This window comes from Lithobates pipiens, unplaced genomic scaffold (assembly GCF_037356315.1).
Source record: "Lithobates pipiens isolate NorthernLeopardFrog02 unplaced genomic scaffold, aLitPip1_a1.2 Scaffold_8, whole genome shotgun sequence".
In the NCBI taxonomy this organism is placed as follows: domain Eukaryota; kingdom Metazoa; phylum Chordata; class Amphibia; order Anura; family Ranidae; genus Lithobates; species Lithobates pipiens.
Genome location: NW_027507903.1, coordinates 373,731,300 through 373,758,576, shown reverse-complemented (window position 1 = coordinate 373,758,576; position 27,277 = coordinate 373,731,300). Strand labels below are relative to the sequence as shown.

Sequence of the window (27,277 nt, the reverse complement as noted above, 5' to 3'; positions counted from 1 at the left end):
GTGCCCAAAACTGAACGGCATATTCCAGATGAGGTCTTACTAATGATTAGAACAGGGGCAAAATTATATCTCTCTCTCTGGTGTCCATACCTCTTAGTACAGGAAAGGACTTTGCTCGCTTTAACAGGAAGATATTGTGAACTGCCCATGGAGAGGAATTTCCCATGCATGTGGGCTATATCGCTGCTCCTTTATGCCTGCAAAATTATGAATACTCCTGATGATGCATGTGTGTGTGCGCTTTACATCTGTAGAGTTTTATTACTATACAACGCCTGAGGTCCCGGCCGCGACTGTTTCAGATTGGTGGCGCTTCATCTAAGTGCAAGCTTGTCATTTCACACATGTTGTTTTTGCATTTGAGGTGCTACCGCCATTATCCCTGGTTGGAATGGCTTTTTTTATGCACGTGCTATAGGAACAATTGTTTTAGGTTTGTTTTTATGCTGGTTCACCAATACTGCACCATGAGATTTTTTTTCTTCGTCATTGGTGACTTATTTCTACAGATGGGTCATGCTGAGCTGTTTTTAACATGAGAAATAAAACTTTCTGTCCATGATCCAAGCACTTTGATACATAGTTATATAGTAGATGAGGTTGAAAAAGAGACTCAAGTCCAACCTGTGTGTGTGATTAGAGGTCAGTATTACATTGTATATCCCTGTATGTTGTGGTGGTTCAGGTGCTTATCTAATACATTTTTTTTAAACTATAGATGCTCCCCGCTGATACCACCTCCTGTGGAAGGGAATTCCACATCCTTGCCGCTCTTACCGTAAAGAACCCTTTATGTAGTTTAAGGTTAAACCTCTTTTCTTCTAATTTTAATGATTGGCCATCTGTCTGGTTAAACTGCCTTCCGCAAAAAAGTTTTGTCCCTATTGTGGGGTCAAGAATTCTTGTTGGGCAGTGTATGAGTGCTCGAACGACCGAATTTTAATGGTTCAAAGAATGTCAGGCAAAATGGTCGGCCCTCACCCATGTTCACTTCATCAAATCTGGCCCTCTTTGAAAAAAAGTTTGGACACCCCTGGTCTATATGATGCACATTCCTGAGGATCCTTGCCTGGCTTGGGAACCAGGACAATGATAGCCTCCACCATGGACTCGGGCAGATGATCCGGGAGAAATGCATCTTTGATATCGATTGAAGCCAAAAACTCCCCTCCTTGCAGGATGGAAACAACTGATCGGATTGACTCCCTGCAAAAGGATCGGATGTTTAAGTGCTGATTCAGATCTTTGAGATCTAGAATGGGTCTTACCTCTCCGTTTGGTTTTGGAAGAAAAGGTTTGAATAAAAACCTGTGCCTTGTTCCTCCAAGGGAAATGAATGGAGTGCAGGTCACACTTCACTGGCTTATTCCCCAGCCATTCTGTGGACAGTGACATTATGACCCACACGTCGCTTCCAGGTCATTAACAGGAAGGGGAGATCAATGAACAAACATTCCCTCATCTCCCTCCCCTCTACTTTGAAACACACAACATGCAGGTCTCAGGTCGGCTGATGGGAGCATGTAGCCTGGGAAACATGTCAGGGAGAAAGAGAAGCACTTAGGGGGGTGTGGAAACGATCTGGAGGCTGCACAGCTCCCAGATCATTTCCACCTGACAGTCAGATTTATACACACACAGCGATATGCCAAGTGTTACATTTTGTGTTAGGGGCAGTAAAATTGATGGCTGAGCCAAAGTTTTATTGTCCCCCAACAACTCCCCCTTATGCTGCAAAGGCACTGCTACAATATTATTGGCAGCAAGGGGTTTTACACAACCACCCACCAATACTGTTGTGCTATGGTAGCAGTGTCTTTGCAGCATAAGGGATAATAGTTGGGATATGGTAAAACTGCCCCCCAAATGCAAATGTAAATAAGAACCAACAGGAAGCATCTCATTGTGCTTATGTGATCACCGTCATTATGATAATCACACAGTACAGAAGGTGCTGTATGGCTGTGTCTCAGTCTGTTCCTTCCAGAAAACAGAAATTGTGAACCTGCCAGTGCATCAGATCCCTGTGCTGCCTGCGACCTCAGCCACTTCTCTCTTGAATCACCGCCTGCTGCACAGATACAGCCCCATCTTCTGCCCTCCACAGCACAAACTGAGGAAGAAAGGCCGTCTTCAGCCGAGGCCAGCCAGAAATTTTTATTTTTTTTATTTTTTTTTAAAATGCAGCGCCAACTTTAGCTACCTGTGCGCCGAAAAAAAAAAAAGAAGGACTTCTCTGCTAATCGCCTACTGGACCCAGGTAAAATATACCTAATGTTACAGCAAGCCTATAAGAGTTTGGTCAAACGCTTTCAAAGTCAAAGTGCTTTCACCATAGCTGAAGACGCTGCCTGGGCCCAGTACAGGAGGGCCGGCTGTGTGTCGGCAGCCCTGGGTACTCCGTGTCTTTGTCAATGACCTTGCCCCAATAATGGTAAACAATGTTTTTTGTCTTGTTCCATATTTAGATGGCGAATGGGAGTTTGCCAGGTCTCATTGGACAGAATACATTTGCATATATTCAAATATTTGTCTCGTTTCATAAATACAAAATTCCCCCCCACCCCCCTTGTTCGCAGACTTGACAATCAAATCAGCATTGTTATGCAATTCCCAAAGAGCCTCACATTCTTGTGAATTCAAGTTGTCATGTGCCGGTGGGCGGGAATTCAGAGTTCCGAGTTCCCTCTCCTACAAAACATACAGTACCTGGTACTGCCGACAAGGGGGGGAGGGTCAGGGGAGAGATGATCTAGATCTCTACAGCCTGGTATCTCAGAGATGTGGTGTCCACCGGAAATATATTATCGCTCAGCGCCTCACCACAAATCTCTAGGGCCAGTCAGATCAAGCATAAGTTCAGTAAATTTATCATCATTGGTAGGGGGGGTCATCCACTTGGCCCTCCTCCCACAGGTCAATGAGGTCTCATAAATTTAATATATTCACGCCTGCTTAGGCTTGACCAGTCACCCAGGGAGCCCAATGGAGACTAGCTAGCCTTTCTAGCATGCAGAACATGTAATAACAGTTTTCTTGCCAATATGTATATAACCTTGACAACATCAAGTTAAAGTGGGACATAAGGTCATACCCTTCAAAAGGAGGGATGTTTGTGCAGGCGACAGATGTACTACAAAGGTTAATGACTTATGTCCTTCTGTCCACCCGATTATGTACCACTCATTGATCCATCCTGTATGTCTGGGGGTATGGGGTCATGCTGGTTGGGGTAGATTGACTTATTGGTCTCTCTAAGATTACAAGTTGGGGGGACCCCCCCACCACTTGTGGGGGGCCATCCTGGGTTGCAATTTGGGAAGGGCTTCCACTTGATTCTTTTTTTGCTTATGTCTCTTGACCCTCTTTGGGTATGTACATCGTTTGACAAACCCCCACAGGCCCCATCTTTAGGTTTGTATACATGGATTCCCCTTCATCCTGGGCTAAATCCTTTTGTTTTTATGCCCTAGAATGGCTACCTCTCTCCCCCCCCCCCCCCCACATTTTGGGGGGCTGGAAGTTTCCAGTATGGGATTCGTCCCTTTTTAAAAGGTGTATTATTGGACGCATTGTGCCATTTGTACGCCTTGCTGGCCACGTAGGCAAATCTATCCCTCACTAATTTGGTGTTCTTGTCTTTGATAAGATTACCACTGATAGACCATTTCCACTGATACACAAATCTTGTTCTTTTAAATATAAGACGGGATTTGTCTCAAGGGTGCCATGGACTTGAATACTTTAAGTTTTTTGTTAATATTTTTCAACTGGATTTAAAAAAAATACAGTAGTAAAACATTCATATTCCTAGTGCATTGTTTTAAGTTATCTTCTAATTTTTTAGGAAAATCATTTGTAATTTCACGGATGCGTGGGAATATTTGTATGCGTATCCCTCTTGGGTAGATTTATTTATCCATGTATCTCTTAAAGAAATCAATATTCCACCACACTCGTGATTTAGGTTCATATTGATCATTTTAAGTGCTTGATCATGTCTCTCTCCTGTGTGTTGTCCCTAGGTGCAATATTGCCCCGTTGAATCTTGGATACCATTGTGTCCCAATATTTGGGATCCATTAGGGGAAAAAAAAAAAAAAGGGAATGTGAATTATTATATTATTATTGCCTTATATATCAAAAAGTTGATTAGCTTTAATGCATCTATCATTTAATCCGTCAATTGAAACAAACTTTAAAATGTGTCCTTAAGGCAAAAAAGAAAGGCACAAAAAAAAAAAATGTATTTTGAAAATGTTGACCGGTGCTATATCCAGGTGGATGTAAAAAGACCCAGGGGTCTGACACATACAGAAATATAGAAATTAGCTGTTTCTCATATAGTTTCATAGTTAGTAAGGTTGAATAAAGACACCAGTCCATCCAGTTCAACCTGAGTTAGTGTCTACAATTGCCCCCATCTCTGTACATTGCACACTCACATCGGTCCCTACCCTCAAGGAGCCCACAATCCAAGGTCCCCATTCATATACTATGGTCAATTTTGGACACAAGCCAATTAACCTACCTGCATGTCTTTGGCATATAAAAAGGAATGACAGCTCCCTCTTAATAGAACTTCATTAAGTTCACCCTAGTGAATCCCCCCCCCCCCCCATTTGGTAATGCGGACACATTTTAAAGTTTGTTTCATTCAGTTTAGTTGGGTGAGATATGCCTTTGTGTCCTTGACAGATTAAAATGATAGCTACAGTAAAAACTAATAATTAAACTTTGATACATAAGGAGCTATACAAGGAAAATCAATACAATAATTCACTTTCACTCTTTATTTTGTTTTCCTTTCCTCATGATGGATCCCAAATATACAATTGTATCCAAGATTCAACAGGGAGATATTGCACTTCGGGACAACACACAAGAGCGAGGCAAGGTCATTGACAGACATGGCAGAGTACCTAAAAGGTGGAGTTTACAAAGACAGCGGTGTATTATGCCCCAAGATTCATAAGTCTGCCGTGGACCCCCCAGGCTGTCCTAATTGTTTCTGGACAAGGTTCCCTCACAGAACGTGTCAGCGAATATATTGATTGCATTTTACAACCATTTGCCACTAACCAACCTTTTTATGCGAGAGACACTTTACACTTATTTACATTAACTGCAGGACCTGGTGGTTCCACAGCAGGCCATGTTGTTGACTTTAGACAGATGCCCTGTATTCTGCGATGCCCCATGACAGGGGTTTACGGATGTTACAGAAGGGTCCTAAATACATGGGGACTGAACAAAAGTAGACTTAATTTGTGTTGGAGCTCTTGGAATTCCTACTATCACATAAGTTTACGTTTCATCAAAAGCTTTTTTGCTAGGCACAGTCATGGGCAACAAGTGTGGCCCGGCATATGCCAATGTTTACCTAGGTGATTGGGAGGCCAGGCTTTTCAGTGCAGAGGGGACTTCATCGGTGCACCTGGACTGGATTTTGGCCTAGTAAAGGTACAGACGTCATCCTCTTCTTGTGGACAGGAACCAAACAGGAAGCCCTGAACTTTAACAGCTTGGGCAACAATGACTATAGTTTGTCCTTCCCAAGTGACTGTGATCCAGTACGGTTACATTTTCTAGAATTAATCAATCTGGGCGAAAATGGTGATATCAAAACAAAATGATATAGGAAACCAACAGCCACCAATAACCTCCTGCATGCAGATAGTTTCCACCCTAGAACACCAGATCACAAAATCAGTAGGACAAGAATTGCGTGCACATCGTAATTGCATACTAGGAGACGGAGTCAAGTAATTTGAGAAGGAAATTCATTCAACGAGGTTATCGGGGAGGTGGTTGATCAAAGAGCCCGAGATAGTGACAGGGAAGCTGTAGTGACTGGGGGCATGAGGAGATGTGATGCCTGTGAATTTTGTATTATATGGTTGAAGTCAAGTCCCTTACTCTGTCGAACAGCAAAGTCCTGAAATGCAAGGGATGGGATAACTGTAGTACATCAGGTGTTATCTATGTGCCAACATGTATATGTGGAGCTTATTATATTGGAAGACAAATGGAAAGTACCCTCTAAGGGTAGGACTTTATCGGCACTCAAAAAGTACAATAGGAGTATAAAAACAGTGGCCAGAAGGTGGAAACTGTATATCTTGAAATTGATAATGTAAAGAAGATCATAAAAAAAAGCGGCAATCTGAGGGTTGGTAAAATTTAGACAACTATTGCTGATATATCATTAATAAGACAGTAACAAGGGATGTTTGAATACCTTTTAGGGGCAGTCTAAGGCACAATAGAGAGCCAAGGTGTTTGAAAAAATTGTAGATTTCTGGGTAGAAATAACTCAATTATCCAGAGAGCGAACTGAATAAAAAAATATATAAGTATATGTGTCAGACAAGTAAATAAATAAGGTATGAAAGGAGTATATAGATAGGTCAAAGTGGATTCCAAATTGTAGACATCAAAATCTTACCAATACCGAGAGCTGGTTCACCTGGTGTCCTGGTGACAGCAGCCTTACTGCCAGCCATCATTTCCAGGGCTAAATGATGGCATTTCTTGTAAACCATTTTTAGATGGTTTTGAATCTGGTGGGTGGGATAAGCGATGTCCTGAAGGACGTCACTTATCCCACCCACCAGATTCAAAACCATCTAAAAATGGTTTACAAGAAATGCCATCATTTAGCCCTGGAAATGATGTTGCACTATATTTGGAGATCCACCTTAGTTCACTTTGTAGGACTTTTTTTATTCCAGTCTCCACCTCGAGAACTAGGGTGGATCCTGTGGTGGCGAGTCTGCTCCTCCTACATTCAGGACACCAACCTCCTGCTTTAAACTTTGGAAGGGACAACCTTATCTCCATCAGCCCTACTTGTGGCCATAGATATGGAGCGAAGGCTGGGGCGATATCCTTATATAGTTCAATACCACACAATCTGGGTATTGCATCCATTAATAAGGTGCTCTTCAATGCACCCAGCACAATTGAGTCTACAATGAAGTTAGTGTATCGCCAAAAGGATTTTATCCTGCATCACAACTTTTAATTTTTAATAGTTCCCACTTCTTCCAGGTGCAGGGGGTGGTGACTTGCTGTGCAACATTATATGCCAACCTGTACTTGGGGGCTTGGGAGTGCACACTGAGGAGATGGCTGCCTATGGTGGGCATGCAGCTCTCTGGTATAGATACATTAATGATGTATTTCTGAGTTGGGTTATTCCTTCAGGAATTTCTAGGTAGGATCAATCAAAACTCAATGAATCTTAGTTTCACCATGACCTTTTATCTTGAATTTATCCCTTTCTTGAACATTAGTATCTACAAGGACGGCGAAGGTTGCCTTTGTAGTAGTCTATACTGTAAAACGCATAGCTGGGAACAACATCTTGCACGCTACCAATTTATTTATCAGTCAATACTTGTGCATTAAACGTAAATGCTCAGATGAATGTACCTTTCAGATTAAGGTGAACAAACTCAGAGCCCGCCACCTTTCAAGGGGTTATTCCAAAAAATGCCTTAAAAAGTCTTACAAATGAGCTGTAACAAAATCCAGACAACTAATATATTACAAAAAGTCAGCCACCTCTAAGACCTCCTCAACAAGACCTAACACAACATTTTCCAACCAGCATGGCCAATTGCACAAAATTATTGGAAAACTTTGCCATCTTCCTACTGTAGATCCAAATGTAAAACCTTTAGTTCCAAGGATACCAGCCATTACTTTCAAACAAGCCAAATCTTTACAAGATCAACGCGTAGATAGCAGTTAAAATCAGGAAGGTAAAAAGGATCCTGGTAAATATTCTGCCACGTTTACATGTGGATACCGCCTGCAATCCAATACTACCGAGCGTTTTAAAATTTACACCTAAACACTACTGACAGCTGGATGGACTTGTGTCTTTTTTCAACCCATGTATGTGAATTGCAGGACAACAGGGGTGGTCTACATGTTAATTTCTTTTATATTGTCAAAACAATACAAGAACTCTGGCAGAGGGCTTATCGCCACATTCTCGGCATGAAAAAAGCCAGAAGTGAACGCCCCTGGGCAGACGTGCAATTTCTCTACACGAGGGAATTTTTCCCAAAATTTGCTTCTTAATTTTAGACAGGATCCTCTCGAGGTGGAGACTGGAATAAAAAAAAAATCCTACAAAGTGAACTAAGGTGGATCTCCAAATATAGAGCAACAAAATTTCCAGGGCCAAATGATAGCATTTCATATAAATCATTTTTAGATGGTTTTGAAAAAAAGATTGTACTTTTATTTATTTATTTTTTTTATTTTTTTTAATACCCTCTTTTTGTTTAGTTGTCTTTTATTCCTTTTTTTCTCCTCCCGCTCCTTTCCTTTCCCTTTTTTGTTCAGTTTATTAGGCCATTCAGGGGCTAATCTTATTCTATTATGCAAAATGATGTACTGATATATGTATCATGATTTCAACATTTGGTTGTCATATTTACCGGCCATCTACTATGCCACTGTGCTCTTGACCCGAGGCCGATTCTGCCTTCCCAGCTCCTTCCTTAGACTATCTGCTGTTAAATCTGTGACAACGCCATGCCCGGTGCACCCAGGCCACCCCCGTTAATCGGTGTGGCTTACTTTGCCCTAATCGGATGCCTTTTTCCACACTAGCCAGGACGGATCCCCAGCTGATCTTCAACTGCGGCGTCATGCCCTCTCGATATTGCTGTCCAAGGTCTGCATCTTGAGTGGGCGTCTTCATCTCCCACTTTCTATTGCAAGGCTTGGTTTCACACCAACCCTCGCTCTGGCCTCGGTATCCCCTTTGGGCAGATCTGCGTCCCACGCCCAGCAGCTGTAAGTTCCCCCATCTCGGTTGGACTAAGTTTACAACTGGGGATTGCGTATTTGACCCCTCTGTAGGGATGTCCCCGATTGGCTCCCCATATAGCGAAGGTCCACATATAAAAGCTGATGGTTGGCAGTAAGGCTGCTGTCTGGACATCAGGTGAAACAGCTCTCTGTATTGGTAAGATTTTGAGATCTACAATTTGGAATCCACTTTATTGACCCATCTACATACGCTTTCATACCCCATTTATCTACTTAAGGTCTAACATTATATACTTATATTTTTTATTCAGTTCCCTCTCTGGATATTTGGGTTATTTCTACCCAGTAAACCCATATGATTTGTACCAATCTACAATTTTTTCAAACACCTTGGCTCTCTATTGTGTTTTAGACTGTGCCTAAAAGGTATTCAAACATCAGCAATAGTTATGTCCACATTTTACCAACCCTCATAGATTGGCCCTTTTTTCTGATCTCCTATATATCATCACTTTCATGATTTACAGTTTCCACCTTCTGGCCACCATATATGGGGTTTTGTATGGCATTATCCAAGTGGTCCGGTCAACCTGACAGTGGACGTCTGTGGGTGTGCGGGTGACAGTGCAGTCTCTGGTCTTTGTCCTTGGGACCGTTTAGCATAGTGGTGTATAGATCATGATCTTCATTACCTGGTCAGTATAATATCTCTGAACCGTATTATGTATATGCATTTGCAACTCAACTTATATCTGTATTCACCTTTCAGAGAGTTATCTGTATTGTTGTTTGTGACATCTCTGAAGAAGGAATTCCGAAATGCATTATATTATATTGGAAAGACGATAAGGAGTTAGAAGGCTCCAGGATCACATATATGGCAATGGCACATACCATTTAAAGCACCTGTAGCCAGACACGTCTGAACCACAACAGAAACAGTACATCATTAAAATGCTGGGTGTTGGAGGTGGGTCAATACCAACCCCAGGGGGGTAATATTGATTAAATGATCTTGCAGGAAGAAACCCAATGGATTTGGGAATTGGGGGGTGGTACATCCCCCAAGCACGAATGACAGCTTGTCCTTTGTTCCTTTTTTAACTCAAGTTTCCTTTTGTGCATATAACCGAGGGTGCTTGGTCCTTGATATGTCTCTCTCCTGTTTGTATAATCATATTATGTATTGTATTAATTTTTGGTACCTTTAAAAGTGATCTGAAACATTATATATAATACAATAACACTATTTAAAGGGATTGTAAAGTCTTTTCGCTAAAAAGGACAAACACGTCATACATACTTGCCCTTCTCAGGTCCCTCTTCGGTGCTCCTGGCCCCTCCCTTCTGTTGAGTGCACCCACAGCAAGCAGCTTGCTCTGGGGCACCCAAACTGAGCCACAGCTCTGTTTCTCCCCCCCCTTTTTTATAATTGATCACATACCCTCTGTTCTCAGCTGCATAAGAGCTGGAGGAGGAGGAGGAGGAGGATTAGCAGTACGTTAAGCTTCCCAGTGAATAGCTTTTTTTTTTTTTTTTTTTTTTTTTTTTTAAAGGAAAGAAGAGGGACTGTCAGGAACACCAGGGATTTCACACAAAGGAAGCAATACAAAGAATAGGATACCTTTTCATACAAGTACATGACATAGCAGGCACATATCAAATAAGAAAGGTTAGGGTAGCATTATTTAACACTTTTTTCCAATTTTTGAGTGTGGGGACAGGTTAAAACCTTTATCAGCTTTTAATTTCTTGTCCCAACTGAGTAGCCTTACATCTGATTTATTTTGACCATCGTCATCAATTTCACATTTTTAGCTGTCACCAGAACAAAAAGGAGAGGGGACATTTGCTAGTGTGATTCTGGTGACATCTAAAAGGGGAATTCCCTTATTTCCTATTGTCTCTCGCAATTTATTCACGCTATTTGAATATAATAAAGTTTGCTTTTTTACATATAATTTATTGGGTGTATAATTATTTCCCTTTACATGAAAATTATAAAACACAAATTTACATTAAGTGAATCTAAAACTTTCCATAAAAGATCTTAAAGAAAAAAAAAACATCTGTAGTAATACATACCACTAAAGTACGCAAACATAAGGTACTTGCTGGAGCCCTGGGATCCAAGGCAGCTTGCAGATCCCAAACCTTTATTTTCCTGAAACAGAAATGGTCTATGTAATTCACTTGCTTAATTAAATCCTAAAAGAAAAAACAATTAACTATGCAATATCAACGTGGCATGGAAGAAGTAGTGCTCGACTTGGTGTTTAACGTTCAATGGCTAGCTTTGCTTGGAGCTCAGTAGGCAGTGCACATAACCCAATGGAAAATGTTTAGCCACTTCGATTGTTGAGAGTTTCTAATGTTACATAACATTCTTTGGACTGCATACAAGAAATACGATTGCAGGAAATTCAACGTTTTTCCCCAACTAGATTCCCGTGTCTTGATGCATGCATTCCAGAGTAAACTGTTTTGCACTCGCTTAACCACTTTCCACTCAAGCCAATTCTGACACTTCTCTCCTACATGTAAGTGTCATAATTTTTTATATATATATATATATATATATATATATATATATATATATATATATATATATATATATATACACACACACACACACACACATATACAAACACACAGACACAGTAGGAAATAAAATGGCGGCCGGCTCCCTGATCACACTGCCTGCAAAAGCAAAGACTTTGGGGGTACACCCTAACTATGTACTACATTAACCATCTCAATACAGTGCACTTACTGACCAGACCAATTTTCAGCTTTCAGCGCTCTCACAGTTTGAATGACAATTACTCAGTCATGCAACACTGTACCCATATGAAGCTTGCGTCCTTTTTTTCACACAAATAGAGCTTTCTTTTAGTGGTATTTAATCACTAGTGGGTTTTTTTTATTTTTTGTGCTATAAATAAAAAAGCATACATTTTGTGAAAAAATGCTTTTCTGTGTTTGTCAAAATTTTGCTAATTAGTAATTTTTCTTCATACATTTTGCCAAAATGTATACTGCTACATATCTTTGGTAAAAATAACCCACATTAGTGTATATTATTTGGTCTTTGTGAAAGTTATAGAGTCTACAAACTATGGTGCAAATCACTGAAAATTGAGCACATCTGATCAGGCCTTCAGTACATCTTATTTCTTGAGACACTAACAAGTCAAGAAAGTACAAATACCCCCCAAATGACCCCTTTTTAGAAAGTAGACATTCCAAGGTATTAAGTAGCATGGTGAGTTTTTTAAGTTGTAATTTTTTCCCACAATTCTTTGCAAAATGAAGATTTTTTTTATTATTTTTTTTTACAAAATTGTCATATCAGGTTATTTCTCACACACACAGCATATGCATACAACAAATTACACCCCAAAATACATTCTGATACTCTTCCCGAGTATGGTGATACCACATGTGTGAGACTTACACAGCCTGGCCACATACAGAGCACCAACATTGAAGTGGCACTTTCAGACGTTTTACGAGCAAAAATTACATCTCATTTCACAGCCACCTATTACACTTTTGAAGGCCCTGGAGCACCAGGACAATGGAATTGCCCATAAAATGACGCCATTTTGGAAAGAAAATGCCCCAACGTATAATCTGTGAGGCATAATGAGTCTTTTGAATGGTTAATTTTTTTACAGAAGTTTTTGGAATATGTGGAAAAAAATGAAAACGCATTTTTTTTTACACAAAGTTGTAAATTTATAAGATATTTCTAACACATAGCATGTATATAGCAAAAATTACACCCCAAAACACATTCTGCTACTCCTCCTGAGTATGGCGATAACATGTGTAGGACTTACACAGACTGGCCACATACAGAGGTCGAACATTGAAGTAGTACCTTCAGGCGTTCCAGGAGCATAAATGACACATCTCATTTCATTCCTACCCATCACACTTTTAAAGGTCCTGGAGCACCAGGACAGTGAAATTACCCACAAAATGACCCCATTTTGGAAAGCAAACACCCCAACGTATATTCTATGAGCCATGGGCTGCAAATAGGTACTCAGGTACTCTGATGGCTTGGTGACAGGTACTGGAGTACTCTGATGGCCTGGTGACAGGTACTGGAGTACTCTGATGGCCTGGTGACAGGTACTGGAGTACTCTGATGGCCTGGTGACAGGTACTGGAGTACTCTGATTGCCTGGTGACAGGTACTGGAGTACTCTGATGGCCTGGTGACAGGTATTTAGGTAGTCTGAAGGGCGGTGATAGGTAGTCATATGAACTGACAGGTATTCAGGTACTCGGATGGACTGTGACAGGTATTCAGGTACTCGGATGGACTGTGACAGGTACTCGGATGGACTGTGACAGGTACTTGGATGGACTGTGAGTGACAGGAACTATGATGGGTGGTGACAGGTCCTTTTTGGGGGGGGGGATAATCAGTGTGATTGGTGTATACTGTAAGCGGTAACGAGATGTTACCGCAATCTCCTCCTCACACGATCAGTGTGTGAGGAGGAGAACCTGGTAACATCTTGTTACCGCGGTTTGTTTACATTTTTACATTTAGTGATCGGCTGTGAAAGGATCACAGCCGATCACGTGGGTAAACAGCCAGCCAATGGCTGTTTACCAGCGTCGGTGACAAGCAGTGTTCCCGAGTCATATGACGGCCTCCCGTTTAAACAGGGAATGCGCGCAATGGTGTCTCCGTGACACGCCGCCACCGAAGGGGGTGAACAGCCACTGGTTATGGCTGTTTACCACGTGATCGGACGGCCGATCACAGATGGTCACACCCGACTGTGCACGGCACGCTCACGATTGCGCGCATGCGCCGTGCACAGTCGGGGTGTGACCATCTGTGATCGGCCGTCCGATCACGTGGTAAACAGCCATAACCAGTGGCTGTTCACCCCCTTCGGTGGCGAGCGGTGTTCCCCGGGAACACTGCTCGTCACTGACGCTGGTAAACAGCCATTGGCCGGCTGTTTACCCACCTGATCGGCTGTGATCCTTTCACAGCCGATCACTAAAATGTAAACAAACCGCGGTAACGAGATGTTACCGAGTTCTCCTCCTCACACACCGATCGTGTGTGAGGAGGAGATTGCAGTAACATCTCGTTACCGCCTACAGTGTACACCAATCATACTGATTGCCCCCCCCCCCCCCAATAAAGAGGACCTGTCATCCCCCCTCATAGTACCTGTCAATCACAGTCCATCATAGTACCTGTCAATCACAGTCCATCATAGTACCTGTCAATCACAGTCCATCATAGTACCTGTCAATCACAGTCCATCAGGGTACCCGAGTACCTGTCCCGGCCCATCAGGGTACCCGAGTACCTGTCCCGGCCCATCAGGGTACCCGAGTACCTGTCCCGGCCCATCAGGGTACCCGAGTACCTGTCCCGGCCCATCAGGGTACCCGAGTACCTGTCCCGGCCCATCAGGGTACCAGAGTACCTGTCCCGGCCCATCAGGGTACCAGAGTACCTGTCCCTGCCCATCAGGGTACCCGAGTACCTGTCCCGGCTCCGTCGCTGTGATTGGCCGGAGCTACAGCAACATTGCTCCCGCGCATGCGGCCTGCCAGTAGCGGCACGGAGACTGCAGCAGCAGCACATAGGCGCCATTGCTTCAGTATTTCCCAGTGTGCATGTGCCGATGACATAGGCACATGCAGGGGACAGGGGATATCTCCTAAACCTACATGGTTTAGGAGATATTCTGGGTAGCTATAGGTAAGCCTTAATATAGGCTTACCTGTAGTATAAAGTTGTAAAATAGGGTTTACAACCACTTTAACCTTCTATCTCTGACTGAAATTTCCAGAGTCATCAAATCTCTCCAACACTATAAATCACCAGTAACAGACGGCCAATCTTCAGAATACTATAAGATCTTCCAAGATCTACTAGTTCCCCATCTACAAAAACACTTTCAAACAGCTGCAATGCTTAAGCCATTATTGTCACTTTGCTAAAGCCAGGGAAGGAGCCAACCTGTCCTCAAAACTTCCGTCACATTTTTAAACACAGATCTAACATTTTTTGCAAAAGTGTTAGCCAACCGTCTAGCTGAGGTCACTCCATCCCTAATTAACATGGACCAAGTTGGATTCGTGAAAGACCATTAATGGCACTAGGAGGATGATCAATCTCCTTATTGTAATGGAAACTCAGAAAAAGTCGTGCGTTCTTAATGCTAGACGCAGAGAAAGCTTTTGACCGGGTCCACTGGGGCCATCTCAAGGCTACCCTCTAAACCTTTGGCACGCAGGGCCCAATATTCACAGCCATCTCAGCTTTATACTCTCACCCAAATTCCCATGTATATACATCAAATACTCTGATACTTTCAAAATAACTAATGGTACCCCAGCAGGAATGCCCCTTATCCCCAATCATTTTTACTCTCATGATGGAACTATTTGCGGAATCCATCAGACAAAACCCCCATGTTCATGGTATTGATACAGCGGAATACTCCCACAAGGTAGGACTCTTCGCAGATGATGTCCTCCTTACCCTAACAGGCATGGTTCCTTCCCTGAGAGCGGTACATGATGAAATTGAACTATTTGTGTTAATAATTTACAAAGTGAAGCTATCAAAACCCTAAAACAGGAATTCCCATATGTATGGGACAACACTATTTACTTCCTAGGAATTAAACTCACCCGCCCAGCTACTAACCTGTACCAAGTTAACTTACCCCTAAACTTCTACAGACCGTCAAACAAGACTTTCTCAACTACAAAAAAATTAGAAGCTTCAAGTAGGTTGTATTTAAAATGTTATCCTTACCGAAGGTGCTATACCATTTCCGCACCATTCCAATCCCCCCTCCCATCCGACTTGTTCATAACTTTAAATACATGACTATGTACATATGGAGGTCGGGTAAACCAAGAATCGCCCGTAACTTCCTTTACAGACACAAAATCACAAGGAGGTGTTAATATGGGTTTCGATTGAGAAAAACATCTTGCAGAATAGGGATCTGCCCTCCCTATGAATCACATCAGCAACAGGTCAGAAGGTACACATCCCTAAGGCCCTACCTATTCAGGCTTCTCTGGTGGCCTGGTCTACAACACTACAAACTTAAGACTCCACTATGGCCACAAGCATACCACCACTGGCTTATGAGTATTTAATTCCCTCATTTTCAATAAGTGCCTGGTCACATGCAGAGCAATTAACCCTAAAAGATATAGTCTAGCATCAAGAGATCCTAAAGCTTTTTATAGAATTGTGCAGATAAAACACTTCCTCAAAAGTCACCATTCCCCTTACACCAATGTTAAAGCAATCTAGACACACAACTCCACAGTACCCTCAAAAGAAGTTCTCATGGTTCTACAAATACCTAAATTATCCCCCGAAAAACAAACCACTCCAGATTACTAGATGGAAAAAAAAGAATTACAAACATAATACTCAGAGCTTGGAATAAGGCACTTTCCATCACAGTTCTATTCATTGTTCCGCACACTGGGAAAACACCATCAAAGTGGTATAGGATGCCGCATAAACGAAAACAAATGTTTCCAGACATCTTTCCTCTATGTTTGCGTCAATGAATGACGATAAGTAAACAGAAGTAGACATCAGCCCCAAACTTATCAGAAGTCATAGCGTTAATGTACAATGACTGTGTGAAAACCAAATAGCTGGTCTCAACCAATCCCTACACAAATCTGATCAGAGATGGAAGGCATGGGTCATTATCTACAAACTAGACCATATCTGACAAGGTCAAAGAGGTCAACCCCCGCTATGGAACAGCTGTTTTTAAGATTTCAATGATCACTGCATAAGTCTGTTTTTATACCCCCTACTACTTACGACAAGTAGATTTGTAATGTGATGTGATATTATGACGTTGCCATAAAGCTAAAGGTATAACTGTTAACCTGTGTTTGCAGTCTTAGTTAATCTAATTTTATGGACTGATCTGTACCTTTATGTGCGGTGTTATGTTACATCTGTTATATCTGTTATTCAATTGTTAAAACCTTGCAATAAAAAATATTTAAAAGAAAACCGAGCGGGTGATTGATTCCGCCATCCTGTCTGCGGGATCCTTGAAGGAAGGCGACCCCTCCACAGATGACTTCTTTAACCTAGAGAAGGGGGGTCCAGGGAGGAGAGGTCCACTTTTTCAGAAGGACACTTCAGCACTGCAAATGACTGCTGTGGCCAAATCTTGTGGACACATTTAGTGAAACAAACAGGATAAGGAGACACCTTAGTGGCACAGACTTGGCAAAGCCTAAGGGGACAAACATCCTCAGCAGCCTTAGGAGTATCCTCTAAGGTTTCCTGCATGGAGGTATCTTGTGTGGCCATCAGAGCCTTTATATGAGCAGAAAATGTGGCAGAGGAATTGGGGACCTTGTGGCAAGGACCTAGATTATCCAGCCTATTGCTCAGCCCAGCCATTGATTGAAGATCACAAGAAAAAAAAAAAAAAGGGGGAGACGAGAGTCATGAAACAGGTCTCATGGAACCACAGGGCCTGTCGCAGAGAGGGGGTTTATTACCAACTAGGAATGGCCATAGGTGGTGCTGTGCTTATTTTTTTGTGCCTACTTCTGAAAGAGAAGCTTTAACCCTATGATCAAGAATATGAAGAGCTGTGTTCCTCAATGTACAAAAGAGAAAATGGCATTCTGTAATCACCGTAAAAACATGTTTTCTCAAAGTCAACTGAGGGAAGTATTTAAAGTAATTGTATAGCCACTATGTGACGTCAATACAATCCCCTCTTTTAGATAACACATGGCCCAGTGTCTGTGCCGTATTAAGAATATGCCGATATATACCTTCTTTCAGAGCACCTCTCAGCGCTCAAAAGACTCAAGTTTTCTTTCTTCTCCCAATCTGGCAGCTATAGTGGGAGGGGTCAAGAACTATGCCAGATGTCAGCCAGGAGAAAAGAGGTGAGCAGTCACATGAGCGCCAAGAGGTGCTCTGAAATAAGGTAGAAATTGTGATGTTTGTAAAGCAGACACTGGGCACATATCTAACAAAGGCTATTGTATTAACATCACATTGTTTTTTTTAGCAGTTGAGAGGGGAGCAGAGCAGCACTGTTAAGAGCTGATATGCAGGGAGGGGGGAAGAGAGGACAGAGGAGAGCTGCAGATGATGGAGGCACAAACTGACCATGGTGTCAGGGCTCAGCAGCCATGTGTACTAGGCTTCAGAGGCGACGGCTAAAAGAAACACCTCCTTGTGGGTACGTTAACAGTGGAATGTTTCAAACAAATCCAGGTTCTGAAGCACAGAGAAAAGATTCAGGTCCTAAGGAGTCGCAGGGAAGTATAGGGGAGAGCTACATGGGAGAATCCCTGGAAAAAAGGTATTAAAATCAAAGTGTGAGAGCCTAACATCTCCGAAGGATTGAAAGAGGAGAAACCTGACCATTGATAGTGCTGAGAGATAAACACTGATCTAGACCCAGTTGCAGAAAGGAGATGATCCTCCCCACACAAACTCCTGTTGCAGTTGCCCTGAGAAACAAGTGAACCCATTGAAGTATACGTTCCAAGTCTGGTGATAGACCTAATGGCCTGGGTTTGAGAAGCGTAGGAATCACTGAATCAGGGATTCCTCTGTCTCTCCAAACCTGGGCTTCAACAACCATGGCGTTAAAGCCAGTGGACATGGAGACAGAACATTCTGACAATTTGGCAGTGCCCAAGGAGCATCTGCCTGAATTCCTACTAGGTTGGTGTAACATCTGCCAAGTCTAGAGAAACAAAGTTCACTGGAATACTGTCCATCTTGAGCCTGCAAAGCATATAAGGAAGTAGTTTCAGGGGAGGCTGCAAATACCATCAATTTGTATTTATCCCATAGAGTAACTAGAGCATCCACCCACTGCTTGTGATTTAGGATCCCTATAACTGAAGGGAAAGCCTATCTTTTTTTTTTTTTTTGAAAATCTTTTTTATTGAGTTTTTCAATAGCATAGAAAATTGCCCACACCTGGGCCAACAGTACCCACGCAGGGGCAAACTCTCCGCTACGGCTACAACCGCAGCAGGGCATATCAGGAAACACAACATGATCGGTCTGCCTCTGAGGCAACAACAAGCCTCAACCAGGCAGACCGATAAAAACAAAACTAAACGTATCTAAGCCCCCATGGGGGGGGAGGGTTAACAGCAGGAGAATCCGTGTTTAAAAGCAAAAGTACACGATGTCAAAGCATAGAAGTACAAATAATACCTGGGTCAGTCTATTATCATATCAGGACCTTAAGGTTGGTCTAAGGGTTAATTACTGCATCAGTCGTCGTAGTGCTATCAGCTAACCAACAAGCCCACACCTTTTCAAATTTTTTTGGGCATCCCCTACCCTCGTAGGTGGCTCTATAAAGTGGCAAACTAGCATTCACTAGACCCTTCCAGAACGTGACAGAGGGGGGAGATGATTGCTTCCAATTCATCGTGATGGCCTTACGTGCATAGTATAGTAGTAAGGATATGAGTAGTTTCCTCGCTCTGTGGATTATCAACTGCTCCACCAGCCCCAGCAGACAACATTTAGGATCAAAAGTAATACTAATCTTAGTAATGTTAGCTATCACCTGGAGAACTTCCTTCCAGTAATGCCCAATTGCTGGACAAGCCCAGAAAATGTGAAAAAACTCCCCTGGCTGATACGAGCATCTCCAGCACGCCGGGGAATGTGTCGGCGACATCTGGTGCAGTCTATGGGGTGTGTAGTGCGCTCTGTGTATAATTTTATACTGAACAAGTTTGGCCTATCTTTTTTTTTGCTAAACCTGGACCACCACCTGGTGTAGGGACCACTAACCCAAGTCTAGGTGCTAGTGGCTGAGGATATCTACCTGCCAATTACACCTGGAAGAGTGGACGGCTTGTATACATTACAATATTTCAAAAGACAAGAAGGACTTTACCAGAGTCAGACACCTGTATCTCCAAGCTATGGACAGTGAGAAACTAACTGGTCTAACCAGGAACCAGACTGACTTGATGTGTTGCACATATTTGGAGTGCAACTTGGCAATGGGGACTGCCTCTAAGGAGTTTACCATCAGGCCCTGGCAAAAGTTAAGTCAGACAGCTCCTGGACTAATGAGTTCAAACCTGATAAAGAATCTGAAGTTTCTCCTTTGGAAGTAACACTCTAACCTGACTAGACACAACACTCCAAATGATGAATTGGTTGCAGTGACGATACATGAAGATTCGGGATTCATTAATACCACTGTATTGTTTGTAAAGTCAAAGACACAAAAGTACGGTAATCACTGCGACTATACCCCAAAGAGGAGGTAATTTAAATATTACACAATAGGGGTACTACCAATAGGGCCAACACCTTGGTCAAAATTCTGGGCCTAGTCTGTTCAAAAGGCAGGGTCACAAACTGGTAATAAAGGAACCCTGTAGCTAAGAATAGTAATCGCTGAGGTGCTGGAAAGATGGAAACCTAAAAGCATCTTAGATGTCCACAGAGGCTGTAAAAGTCTCCTTAGTGAAGGGAGGGGATGACAGATTTGGAATACTGGTACTCCATTTTCAATTTGTGTACAACAAATTGCAAATGCAGTATTCCAAATCCGTCATCCCCTCCCTTCACTAAGGAGACTTAATAGTGTGTTTCCATCACCTCAGCGATTCCTGTGCTTAGCTGTGGCCCTGCTTTTTGAACAGATAGTAAGGTAATAATAGTAGGGTTACTGCCAGGATTGGATGAAGTGAAGGACCTCAGCTAGAAAAGTCTACAAAAGTTTTTAAACTACTTATTGGTTGGATTCTCAAAGACAAGCATGCCCCCCACCAGAATGGTAAGTGCTTTGTTAAGTCAGGACATGATTGGATCCAAAGTGGGAACAAAAAACTTCTGCACAAAATACTCAATGGATCCAGGGATAATATGCACTTGTGAGCAGCAAACAATTTATCAGAATGCTTTCAATCTCCATCATGAAAGTTTAAAAAACGAGGGCAAAGTGAAGTTGTTTATAGCTTTAGGCGTTTTAGTTGAAACAGTGGCAACAGCACACACTATTGCACGCTGCACCAAATAAGGGCAAAATCAAATCTATTAACCACTTAAAGTCTAGACATGTTCACCGCCTTCCAGTCGCAGTAATTTTTTTCAGTCCTCAGCACTGTCACTCAATTACTCAGTCATACAACACAATTGATTTTTTTGAGACAGATAGCTTTCTTTTGGTGGCATTTAATCATCACTGGGTTATTAATTTTTTGCTATGTAAATTAAAAAAGATTTTTTTAACAGCTTACCTGTAAAATCCTTTTCTTAGGAGGTACATCACAGGACACAGTCATAGTAGTTACTATATGGGTTATAGGCCACCTTCAGGTGATTGATACTGGCACTCCCTAAATTAAAAAGTGCACTCCCTATATAACCCCTCCCACTGGTGGGAGTACCTCAGTTTTGTAGCAAAGCAATACATGTGTATACCAAGAAGGCAGGGACCTCTGTGTCCCATGATGTACCTCAAAGGATTTTTATAGGTAAGCTGTTATAAAAATCCTATTTTCTTATCGTACATCAGGGGACACAGAGCCATAGTACTTACTATGTGGGATGTCCCATAGCAATTTCAACTAAAGGGAGGGAGACAACAAAAAGTAGGGCACCAAGAGACTAGAGGACTCATACTGCAACCTGCAGTACACTGCACCCAAAGGCGATGTCCTTATGCCTTTTACATCTACTTGAAAGAATTTGGTAAATGTATGGACTGAAGAGAAAGTTGCGGCCTTGCAGATTTAAGCCATGGAGGCTTCGTGATGCACTGCCCAAGAAGCACTAACAGCCCTGGTGGAGTACGCTTTATATGAAAAGGAGGAACTTTCCTCTAAAAACTATAAGTTTGACGAATCCATTTAGAAACAGATTTCAATGCTACTTGTCCTCTTTTAGGACCATCTGGCAATACAAACAAAAACCTTTGTTTTTACGAAACTGAGCGGTGACTTTCAATAGACCCTGACCGCTTTCACCACATCAAGAAAATGTAGTGACCCTTCTACAGGAACAAAGTTCTGGGAAAAAATGAAGACCGGACAACATCCTGGTTTAAATGAAAACCCGATACTACCTTCGGTACAAATTCAGGATGAGGCCACAATACAGCCTAATCTTTATGAGCAACCAATATGGCTCCTTACAAGAAAAAGCAGCCAACGCTGAAAAATATTTTTCCCCCCTTCGAGAGGACCAAGGGAATATCTGATATTGGCTCCGAAAAAAAAAAAAAAAAAAAAAAAAAAAGAAGCTGCTAGGACTAAAATTAAGTCCCAATGGTTCGGGGGTGGCCAAACCAGAGGGGGAGAGAGAGAGAGAGGGAGAGAGAGAGAGAGAGAGAGAGAGAGAGAGAGAGAGAGAGAGAGAGAGAGAGAGAGAGAGAGAGAGAGAGAGAGAGAGAGAGAGAGAGAGAGAGAGGGAGAGAGGGAGAGAGGGAGAGAGGGAGAGAGGGAGAGAGGGAGAGAGGGAGAGAGGGAGAGAGGGAGAGAGGAGAGAGAGAGAGAGAGAGAGAGAGAGAGAGAGAGAGAGAGAGAGAGAGAGAGAGAGAGAGAGAGAGAGAGAGAGAGAGAGAGAGAGAGAGAGAGAGAGAGAGAGAGAGAGAGAGAGAGAGAGAGCCGACATCTGTCCATCGATAGGCTTAGAATTGAAGCTGGCCTTGAGTACTATCTGTAGGAATTCAAAGATCCTACCTATGACATATTTCCTGGGGTGCCAACACCTGGATTTATACCAGAAGGCATATGCCTTCCAGATTTCTTGACTCTGGAGGCCGGCTTCCTAGCATTTAACAAAGTAGAACTAGTGAGGCTAAATTGCCCATGATCTTTCAGAATGTGGGTCTCAATAGCCAAACCGCTAAATTTTGCATTTGTAAGCTAGGATGGAATACCGGACCTCACGAGAGAAGGTCTGGCCATAGTGGTAGTGTCTAAGGGTCCCCCACCGCGATCTTTACGATCTCCGCAAACCAAGATCTCCTGGGCCACAAGAATCACCTCCTTCCCTTCTTGCTTGATCTTGGGAAGTCGTGGAAGCAGCAGAACAGGGAGGGAACACAGATCTGTAAAAAAAAAAAAAAAAAAAAAAAATTAAAAATTGAGCCTATGGAAAAAAAATCAAGGCATCTGTTTCGTATGCCATCGGATCCCTTGTCCTTGACACAAAGTTCCAAATCCGGAACTCCCCATCTTCAGGGATATAAACAGAAACATGTCAGGGCGAAAGGACCATTCTCCCAGGAACAATTGCTGGCGACTCAAGTAGTCCGCCTGTCAAATCCTATTCCTGGAATAAAAATTGTAAATAGGCAAGGAATGTGGTTTTCTACCAAGATAGAATATGATTCACCTCTTCCTGGGCCACACAACTTCTCGTGCCCACTTGGTGAATGATAAAAGCCATAGCTGTGGCATTGTCGGATTGGATCCCGATAGGACAATTCCCTAGTTTGAGCGTCCAGGCCTCGAAGACCAGGGGTACTGCCCGAATCTTTAGAATATGGATGGACAAGGCCACCACTGATTTGGACCATTTCCTTATGACAGTTGCTTCTTCCAGGTCTGTTTCCAAAAAGGATTCCTCTTTTTGAAGATTCTTGGATGTCAACCATCAATTGGGGCTCTGACGCACATTGGGGTATAAATGCATTGGGAAGCCGAGCTTGGGCCTCCTTGTTCCCAGTTGACAGGATACTGTTTCGCAGCAGTCTTAAATGAAACTGCACATAAGGAATGGCCTCGAAGAAGCCACCATCTCTCTCAACAAATTCATGCAAAGCCGAATAGGATTCTTCTTTGAGTTCATTAACTTATGGAACTGACCCTTTCCTGGGGGGGAAAAAAATCCTCTTCTGAGCTTTATCAATGATCAGTCCCAAGTACTGCAATCTCCTTGATGGAATTAAGGAGGATTACTCTAGTCTGAGAATCCAACCTAGGTATTCCAGGTAGCCAACTGCGGCGACCAAAGTTTGGATTAAGCAAGCTACCAAATTTATCTATGAAGAGAAGATCTAAATAGGCTAGTATTGTTATACCTTGAGCCATTACCCTGGCTAAAGGAGGAGCCAGGACTTCTGTAAAAACTCGAGGCGGAGTAGCTAGACCGAAAGGCAGAGCTACAAACTGAAAATTAAGATTTTCTACCTTGAAGTTTAAATTTCTGGTGAGCAGGGAAAAAAATGGCACATGGAAAAAAAACATCCTTGACGTTGATTGACACCAGAAGTTCTCCCCCTTGTAGGATGGAGACTACTGATCAGATTGACTCCGTGCGAAAATAATGGGTATTCAAACTCGGTCTAGAGCTTTGAGATCTAAAATGGGTCTGCCATCCCCATACGGTATTGGAACCATTAAAAAAAAGAAAATAAAAAGAAAAAAAAGTTTGAAAAAAACCTTAACCACTACAGATCCGCGCTATTGCCAAATGACGGCATTAGCGCGGACCTACATTTTCAGGACTACGTCTATTGACGTCGTCCTGGTTACGAGCGGCCTGCGCGCCCCCTGAGGGGCGCGCGCGGTGCGCTCTGTGATCGGCGAGTCCGTGAGACTCGCCTGATCACCGATCCGTGTAAGGGGTCGATCCCGACCCCTTATCACGTGATCAGCTGTCAGCCAATGACAGCTGATCATGTGATAGAACGGAGCCGGTAATCGGCTATTATTCCTCCTCGCGCTGACAGCGCGAGGAGAGAAAAAAAAAGCCGATCACCGGCGGCCGTGATCGGGACATCAGTCCCGATCACGGCCATCAATACAAGGGACCACCTGCCACCTGCCTGTGCCCACCTGCCTCCCGCAGTGCCATCCTGAAGTAAAATAAAAGAAAAAGTAAGTGCCCCCCGTCAGTGCCCCCTGTCAGTGCCCATAGTGCCCACAGTGCCACCCACAGTGCCACCCCACAGTGCCACCCACAGTGCCACCCACAGTGCCACCCCACAGTGCCACCCAATCTGCCTCAAAGGTGCTGCACCCCAGTGCCGCCCATCAGTGCCCAGCAGTGCCGCCCATCAGTGCCCAGCAGTGCCGCCCATCAGTGCCCAGCAGTGCCACCTATCAGAGCCACCTATCAGTGCCACCTATCAGTGCCCATCAGTCCCATCTATCCGTGCCACCCATCCGTGCCACTTATCCGTGCCACTTATCCGTGCCACCCATCCGTGCCATCTTATCTGTGCCCATCTTTGCCCATCAGTGCCGCCTTATCTGTGCCCATCGGTGCCGCCTTATCTGTGCCTATTAGTGCCGCCTTAACTATGCCTATCAGTGCCCACCAGTGCAGCCCATCAGTGCCCACCAATGCAGCCCATCAGTGCCCACCAATGCAGCCCATCAGTGCCCACCAATGCAGCCCATCAGTGCCCACCAATGCAGCCCATCAGTGCCCACCAATGCAGCCTATCAGTGCCGCCTAATCAGCGCACTTCAATGAAGGAGAAAAATGACCCGTTTGCAAAATTTTATAACAAACTATTAAAACATGATTTTTTTTTTTTTTTTTTTGCATCTTTTTTTGTTTGTTTAGCAAAAAATAAAACTCCGAGCTGTAACTAAATACCACCAAAAGAAAGCTCTATTTGTGGGAAAAAAATGATAAAAATTTCATTTGGGTACAGTGTTGTATGCCCGCGCAATTGTCACTCAAAGTGCATCAGCGATGAAAGCTGAAAATTGGTCTGGGACTGAGGGGGGTTTAAGTGCCCAGTAAGCAAGTGGTTAATCCTTGCTCTACCAAGGAAACCACTGATATCACTCTGAGACAAGAGATGATGATCCAAGCTAGAAAGACTTCTCATCACTGGATCTCTGGGAACGTTTTGATCTGAGAAAAAAAAAAAAAAAAAGGAGACAGGAACTCTGACATTGTTACTACCAGACCCTTGAAAGCTGTAGAAGCCTCCTCCCACCCCACTCGAGCAAGTGGGGGTGCCCTTTCATAAGAATTCAGTATTTTCTTTTGTAGGTTACCTCCCCAGGTCCTCTTTTGACCCTGGGACTGACCCTGAGGTTTACCTCTTGAATCCTGGACGGTGGAGGCCGTTGTGACTGCCTGGAGGCAGATGCCCATGGCACTGGAGAAGAAGCACATTTAAAAGAAAATACTTAAACTTCTTAACCGGAAAAAAAGGAAACCTTTCCCATTAAAAATCTTTAGATATATTTATCCAGATTGCCTCCAAATAACCGATAACTATAAAAATGGAAACTGATCAAGAACTTTTTGTATGGCGCTTCGGCTGACCATCTTTCAAACATAGGATTCTATGCACATGTACTAGCCTTAGTATGAGCCGTGAGACCTGGAGCATAGAATCTTTCATAGCGCCAACTGTAAAACACAATGCTTCTGATATGCCGGGCAAACCCTGGGCCTGCTGATCAGGAATAACCTTGGAGTACCTCTATAAACTGGTCCTAGAAGCCTACAGCACATGGAATGCCCAGGCAGTCTCCCATGCAGATATTAACCAGGCCTGACCCTGCTTAGCCTCCAAGATCAGACTAGATCGGGCGCTTTCAGGGTGATGTGGCCATAGGCCTCTGAACGCCAGCGCAGGTTTGAATGACTGAACCTGCGGGCGAAAAAAATAGGATTTTTGTACTCACCGTAAAATCCTTTTCTCTGAAGTTCACTGACTGACACAGCTCCATTAGTCTTGACCGTAGGGTTATTACGCCACATGTGTAACACATGTGAAAAAAACAGAACTTTACAGTTCTGCCCAGGGGGCAGTCCCTCTGGTAATAACCCGTCAGCCGGCCTCCGGCAGCTCAGTACATCAACAAGCAGTATAACGTAAACCAATAGGAGGGGAGGGTGCTGTGTCAGTCAGTGAACTTTAGAGAATAGGATTTTATGGCGAGTACAAAAATGACTGACACAGCTCCATTAGTCTTGACTGTAGAGATGTCCCCAAGCAATGTCATAACGAGGGGTGGAAACAGCATAAATACTTCACCCACAACCAAAAGTGTGCGACAGGGGAGTCACCATATTAACTAGCCGCATCAGAACTTGCGGTCAACATCAGAACTTGTGGTCAACAAATGCAACAGTGCATTAATACTCAAAGTAACTACTTTTAAATAAAGAGGAAAGAGTGCAGAATTGCAACATTACAGGACTGCCTGCAAAACTTTGCAGCCAAAACAGCAACTTTGCGCTCACATCCACTTTGTAGAATTTGGTAAAGGTGTGAACGGACGACCAAGTCGCTGCCTTACACACTTGAGTGACTGATGCTTGATGTCGGAAAGCCCAAGAAGTTCCAATTGCCCTGGTGGAATGGGCCGTGACAGGAAAGGGGGGCACCTGCCCCTTCAAGGCATAGGCCTGGACCACAATCTGGATCCACCTGGAAATGGTGGCCGACGAGACCGCCATACCTTTTTCGGATCAGCTACTGAAAGAAACAGTCTGACT

General features: G+C 43.3%; 1 protein-coding gene across 7 annotated transcripts in view; it reads right to left on the bottom strand.

Moving 5' to 3' along the window:
- FBXW11 (F-box and WD repeat domain containing 11) overlaps positions 1–27,277 on the bottom strand; it is a 445,866-nt gene that overhangs the window by 49,793 nt on the left and 368,796 nt on the right. For all 7 annotated transcript variants that reach the window (XM_077473614.1, XM_077473613.1, XM_077473612.1 and 4 more), the window contains one exon: positions 10,879–10,957. In XM_077473614.1, coding sequence (XP_077329740.1) covers positions 10,879–10,957 — 79 coding nt within the window. The remainder of the gene's footprint in view (positions 1–10,878; positions 10,958–27,277) is intronic.